General features: G+C 41.8%; 1 protein-coding gene across 1 annotated transcript; it reads right to left on the bottom strand.

The window, feature by feature from the left end:
- Positions 1 to 3,064: 3,064 nt before the first annotated feature.
- LOC101853923 (galactose-3-O-sulfotransferase 2-like) lies at positions 3,065 to 4,878 on the bottom strand. Its single transcript, XM_005095519.3, has one exon. It carries the CDS (start codon positions 4,813 to 4,815, stop codon positions 3,682 to 3,684), a length of 1,134 nt encoding a protein of 377 aa, XP_005095576.1. The 5' UTR covers positions 4,816 to 4,878; the 3' UTR covers positions 3,065 to 3,681.
- Between the last annotated feature and the right edge of the window lie 1,828 nt (positions 4,879 to 6,706).

Genomic DNA, 6,706 nt, shown 5'->3' with positions numbered 1-6,706 from the left:
CACACACACACACATACACATACACACATACACACACAAAAACACACAAACGCACACGCACGGAGAGAGAAAGAGAGAGGGCGAGGGGGCAGACAGGCCGGAACCCGAGTTTGCCAGTGCAAATATACATGTAAAACATACAGGGTGATCCCAAAAAAACTTTACAACTTATTTTGTAAATATCTTCCTCCATACTGAAGTTGTGCGTTTCAGTTTTGAACATAACATTTGGAAGCCAAAAGGAATTTGTCTGATACGTATTTTAGATAAGTCCATTGAATGGTTTTGCTCTATGTAGCGCATTAAAGAACAACCCATTTTCAACCTCGTCGCCATTTTCATAGCATGATGCACCAGTTTGCATTAGGCCTACCACTAAAAGTTGCAACAATCTCGCCATATTGCAAGCTACAACAGTCTAACAAGTCTACAGAAGTCTGCACATATTATTTTTCCCAAATGATGTTTGCCTGCTGAGATCATGGCTATGTTTAGTAAAGAGCAGAGAGCTTTTTCTATTGAACATTACCTCTCCACAAACTCACCATCCCTGACATTTCGTAAGTTCTCTGCACGGCATGGAGAGAATGCTAAGGTGCCCTCAAGACCTTTGACGTCATGAATAGAGAAGTTCCGTCAGTCTGGATCTATAGCGATTCAGAACTAAAAAACTATTTAAAAGATGACCACTTCAGGTCGAACATGCACCATGTGCAGCCCTTTAAACGTCACCAGAGTGCAGATTTCAGAAGCCGAGTCCCATGAGACGTCTGTCCGTAGACGATCTGCAGCAAGGACTTTCCTACACATCAACAGTCTGCATTCTCATGGCATATGTTAGCCTACGACTATACCATGTTCATCTTCGCTAGGCTGAGAAGACATGGATCAGAGCATAGCAATGTGTTCATGATTCCTCGATTGTCTTGTAAAGAGGGGTCATTTCCTCGATTACATTTGGTTAGTGCAAAGCCCATTTTAACTTTTAAAAAGCTGTTTATTGGGCACCCCCACTCTATTGTCTCTAGAAGCCATTTCTTAGTGAACATGTACAGTGTATGTGGCTTTAAAAACTCATGGTTTAGCAGGTCCTTGTGTTAGGACGCCACTGAACATTTCGAACTACGCGTTAAAAATGTGTCGAGTCCAAAGGAGGGAATGTGGAGCACTGCTTCTAGGAATTTCCGAATGAAATCATTAGGTTTTTTAAACTCTGTAATAGAAATTAAATATTGTTTAAATGTCACAGGGATGGAAAATTAATGTCAAAGAGAAAATAAAGAAAAAGGTCAACTAATCTTTTCATGACTTCCTTTACAAGATTTTTAAACATTGGTGAACTCTGCGTTTTTGTTTGCTTTTTTCTTTTGGCCGTTTCCGTTTTCAAAACATATTTATTCGTCGTGGATTTTATATCAAACAAATTCCTTTGAAATGAATTATGTCTGTTCCAAATTACAGCATTCTAGGACAATTTTTGCGCAAGATATTCAGAAAAAAGTTGTATAGTTTGTTTTGGATCACCCTGTACATAATAGTTGTTGTCATTGTTCGTCCGTCATAGTCGCTGACGTCCAACTATGTCATCAGACAAATAGGGACGTGGGAAGCTCCGCCATAGCTCAGACACAGGTGGTCTGTTGTATTACATTGGTGGAACGCCGCGAGCTCTGGATTTACCCAGCCCACGTCTTCTCCAAGCTTTTGAAAGCATGTTGCTCTCAAATGATGAGGCCCCTTTGCTGGTGTTTTGCTTCGCCGAGTGGGACAGTCTTGCGCGTGAGTTTACACCTGAAACTGGGTCGATAGGCCTATCGAAGGTCTTCATTATTAATTTTAAGGGCGTCCTTGGAGCGCTTTTTCTAACCTCTCTGAGTGCGCGTGCCCAGTTAACACAAGTTGCGTTCTTTCAGTGGCACACTATACAAAGTTTTTATGTTCCCATAATAGTCAATGGTGTGGAAGTAATGTATTATTAAAGTGGACAGTATAACACACTCTACCAAAAAAATATATACTTGTACATATTTTGCTGCATGGATGATACTGGTATATTTAACAACAAAGACTATATGTATTCACTAAAAAGAAAAATATAGTCTACTTGTGTTGACTCGGAGCCAAAGAGGAAAAGACTGATTCTTAAACTGTACTTTCACGACTATCTGCTTTTAAAGTCTTGAGCTAACAGTCAAAACAACGTGCTACGAAACTGCAAATGGTAGAGCTGAGATTGTCGTTTCCATACACCAGATTCAGATCTCGTGCTAACTCCAATTTCTGACTTTTGGGAGTTTTAGTCAGAGCTGTTTAGGTTGTTGAAAATGGGTCCCTTTGAGCCCTAATTATTAGTTGCAGTTAATGCCCGTGTTCCGTAGAATTTCGATTTTATTTCGTACTGATTCTCACTTTTGCGACTAAAAAATGAAGTACTTTCAAAGTCATTTACGTCATTTTAAGCTCGCTGATTCACTGCACAACCGGCTCTGAGAACAGAGATATGTCTCGTACATCAGCCAAGACAAGCATCGCCATAAGATCATCCGACTCACTAGGCGACCCAAAGCCTGGGATTAGCGTCTCCTCCATTCTGACACAATGAAAACCCGCCCCAGTCCACCAAACTCTTGACTGTCTCAGTAGCACACAAAGTACAGTTAGATCAGAGCGAAAATAGGCTTAATGTACAAACCCCGAGAAATATGGCTATCACACTCCTCTGGTTGCGTAACCGTATTTCCGAAGCGAAGTTTACCGGCTTAGAGCCTGGCGTCTTGAGTTCAACCTTGTGAACGAGGGCTCGTGGGATACGTTATACCTTATTAATATAGGGGAGCACCTGAAGGAGAGTAGAAAACAAACAATAAAAGTGGCATCTGCTTCTTTAAATGCAAAGTGTGGAGCAGACATTGACGTCCATGGTACTCCATTCTTTTCTGTTGTCAATCCTCCTAATAATCTCATTTGGGGGGGGGGGGGGAGAGACACAGAGAGAGACAGAGAGAGAGAGAGAGAGAGAGAGAGAGAGTGGGGGGGAGAGGGAGTGGGTTGGAAGGGTTTTTTATTGTGTTGTTTGTCATAAAGTTTCTCAGACCATCATTATGTGTATGTTGTTCTCTGCCTTCCTCTGCTCTTCGTACTTTCTGTCTTTCCACACAGTAACAGTTTCTCATGTCAATTTGATCTTTTTATAAGGCCAAAGAATCTTATTTGTCTCTTCTTCTGGTTCTGATTTGAGACCTCCTACATCCTGCCAGTGCCAGTTGGAGCATTTGTGTTTTATTTCCTCTCTGCTAATAAAATTGTGAGCATGCTCCTAACATATTAGTATATACTGGCGGCTTCCAGTCTTCTTAAAGCAGAAAAAGAGCTTAATCATTAAGTATGTTTCATGAGAAGAAGCACGACTATCCGTTAATCCTAGCAGAAATAATCCTGAAGAAATAATGATTAGGAATTTGGAATTAGAAAGGGGCAAGTTAAACGGAACCTGGAGGATGTTTCCCAGCGATAAAATTACTCTGACCAAAACTAACTAAAAACTTTTGACAAAGCAATATGCCAATTCTGGGCAAGGACCTAATCAACAACATAATATGGCACACATAAAGAGAATATGTTAACATGTTAACGTATATCATTATTATGCATATTCCATATAACTATTATTTCGACGTATCTTCATCCATCCTTCAGCAGCTCCGTTTCTTTTGCTTTTAGGTGATTTGTAAAGCTAACTTCATCCAGTTTAAGCCATTTACACTTTGAACGTAAAATTGACACTTGGTCAGTCCATCTCCCAGCGAGAATAATCAATTGTTTCCAGTTCCTGTCGGTGGACCCACAAAACTCTCCAACTTTAGCCAAAACTTGTCGGAATTCTTCGACTTCGCCCATCAGATCAGGATGTTTAGATACGAGAGCTTTAAATATGGGCAAGAAATGGTCGTAGAGCGCTCTGTCAGCCATAGAATGTCGCTTGTGTTGCTCCATTTGCTGTGGGGAAACAGAAAGTCGAGGGTGACCTTGGTTGTGCTTCTTAAAGAATAAGATATCTTGTGTTGTCCAGCGGAGCAGGCGCTTCAACAGCACCAATGACTCATCAAAGTAATCCGTAATGAGCACAAGGTCGAAATACTTCTCTACATTTGCAACGAAACTCTTGATATAGTTAGTATCGTTAAACCTGTAATGTCTGTAGTCAAAACCAAGGTCGATTGATTGCCTGTTGTTTGTGTAGGATTCAGTGCCCTTTCCTTCATATTTTTCTGGATTCGACAGAAAAGTACTGATTTTATCAGGTCCTGGGATTTTCGCCAGATAAGGAAAATCCTCCCCGAATTGACTGAAAAACGTGAAGCTAGACGTGAACTGCTGGAGGGGCTCTCGGACGGTCGTCACTTTGAAGGTGTCGTCGTGTAGGTACTTCAATATATCCGGATGGAAGATATGGTGATTGAAGACCATGTCGTATTTGCTGACACCAGGTATAAGAGACAGCATCCACGGTTTGAAGGTTCCGTGCAGGTTGATGTGGTTGCCCCTTGGCAGTAGAGGGAAGAGTTCCCTTGAGCGGCAGTACTCGGCCAGAATAGAGTACATGGTCGTGCTTCCCGTTTTGTGAGTTTTCAGGTAGAACACGTGTTGTCGGGGCCCTCCCCCTCGTGTTGTATCGTCACTCCCGCGACAACTGACGTTGGTCAGACCGGCCAGAGGTGGGGCAGCGGCCAGCTGCGCAGCTGGTCGACCGTTGGCCCCGTAACCGTTGTCGTGGATGCCAGTGCTGACCTGTGTCACTTCGTACTGTCTAAGCATCTGGGCAGAAGCGGGCGACACATCGGTCAAGGCCACGAGACAGTACGTCAAAATCGCAAAAAGACACACAGCTCCGATCCTGTTGAGATAACAGATATTGTCCTTTAATTCTGTATAAATTTTAGAGGCACCAACTATTTATGGGGTGTTCTAGCTTTATAAAAAGAACAAAAAATCGGAAATGAAAAGAATGCCACTTACATCAAATTTTAGCTTGGAATGGTTTTAGGAGGACAAGTACTGTCTAAGGTTGAGAGTTGAGAGCTAAGGAGCCCTCAAGGTCAAATTCACCCAGCAAGGTAGCGTCACAACAAAAAGTAGAAGAAAGTCATTACTCGAGACTGTTTTTTAAGTGTTCCATCTCCAGAACAAGTCTGTAGTTTTCAGGGAATTTGAATCATGTGTAAGTGTTTCTTCCTTGAGAAGTCGAAGCCAAGTTCACCTTTAAATGGAATATTGGGCCCGATATTGCTTTAAAAAATCTCTCTCTCTCTCTCTCTCTCTCTCTCTCTCTCTCTCTCTCTCTCTCTCTCTCTCTCTCTCTCTCTCTGTCTCTCTCTGTCTCTCTATCTACCTCTCTCCCTCTCTCTCACACATGAACACACACATACACACACACACACAATTACACACACTCTCACACACACTTCTCTCTCTTTCTCTCTCTGCCTTTCTCTACCTCTCTCCCTCTCTGTTTTTCCCTTTTTCTCACTCACTCACTCACTCTTTCTCTCTCTCTTTCTCTCTCTCTCTCTCTCTCTCTCTCTCTCTCTCTATCTCTATCTCTCTCTTTCATACTTTTTTTGTCTTGCAACACTCTAGAAGTTCTCGATATATGGCAGTTCTATCGTTGTCTTACAATGATTTACAAGATCCCAGATGTTTGTCATGGACAAGGAGATTTCAAACTAGCATATGTGAAGTGTGCTGACAAAATGAGTTACTTCTCTGATTCAAGCCTTAAGAAAATAGATAAATCACGCTTATAGGTGAAGTTTTTACAGTTTATAAGTATGAAACAGTAAAAGACATGTTATAGTAAAAGAATATGGCATCAATTGAAAATCTACAAGTTTGACCCTAATGTCGATTTTTGGCCAATATCTCCATTTGTGGATTGCGAGAAGTAACTCATTTTGTCAGCATGCGTCACATATGACAGAGCAAACAGAACCACCCATACCGTCGTAAGAAATTGAAAGTGTACTTAAAATTAGCCCGAAAAACAAAGGTGCGCATGGTTGAGGCGAATTTTTAACAGAGCCTTAGAACCAAAAAGATGCCCAGAAGATCGACAGAGAGTCATAGTGGCAGCATTATTAAAAAAGAAAGGCAGCGAACTTGATGTTACTACCTACATCTCTTTACTAGGCCACACAGAGAACGTTTAGGCAAAAATATTGGAACGAAGGAATGGACTTATTGTAAAGCCAAACTTGAGCTCAGCTCAGCTCGAATACTGCAAAGGAAGAGGAATGTAAGCAAGATGTATTCGCCTTTTTTGCCCCCTCCTCTGGGCTCCTGGCTCTTTCTACTGCAACTCTACTGCTTCCCCTTGGCTCCTTCATACTACTAGGTTTCAACCACGTCCATGATCTTAGGGTAAGTAAGATCTAACACTTAGCCTTCTTGGATACGGGCAAAAAGGTCTGGAGGTCCCTTGTACAAGCTGCGCACGTGAAAGATCCCTTGGTGGTCCTAAAATCGATAAGAGTAGGCTTCAGTCGCCACCCTGGCAAAATTCAATAAATGCCCTACCAAAATGAAAATGCTTAATATGTCATGTGCGTAAAATGTAGTTTTTAGCGCCGCAAAACACTTATAAAACAAACACGCGCACAATCCACACATAACCTACAAACACACACACACACACACACACACACACACA

This window comes from Aplysia californica, unplaced genomic scaffold, assembly GCF_000002075.1.
Source record: "Aplysia californica isolate F4 #8 unplaced genomic scaffold, AplCal3.0 scaffold00105, whole genome shotgun sequence".
Taxonomy (NCBI): domain Eukaryota; kingdom Metazoa; phylum Mollusca; class Gastropoda; order Aplysiida; family Aplysiidae; genus Aplysia; species Aplysia californica.
This window is presented reverse-complemented; position numbering and strand designations above follow the sequence as displayed.

Excerpts from the sequence above, each read along its gene's own strand:
- LOC101853923 (XM_005095519.3), bottom strand. The coding sequence starts at position 4,815 with ATGCTTAGACAGTACGAAGTGACACAGGTCAGCACTGGCATCCACGAC.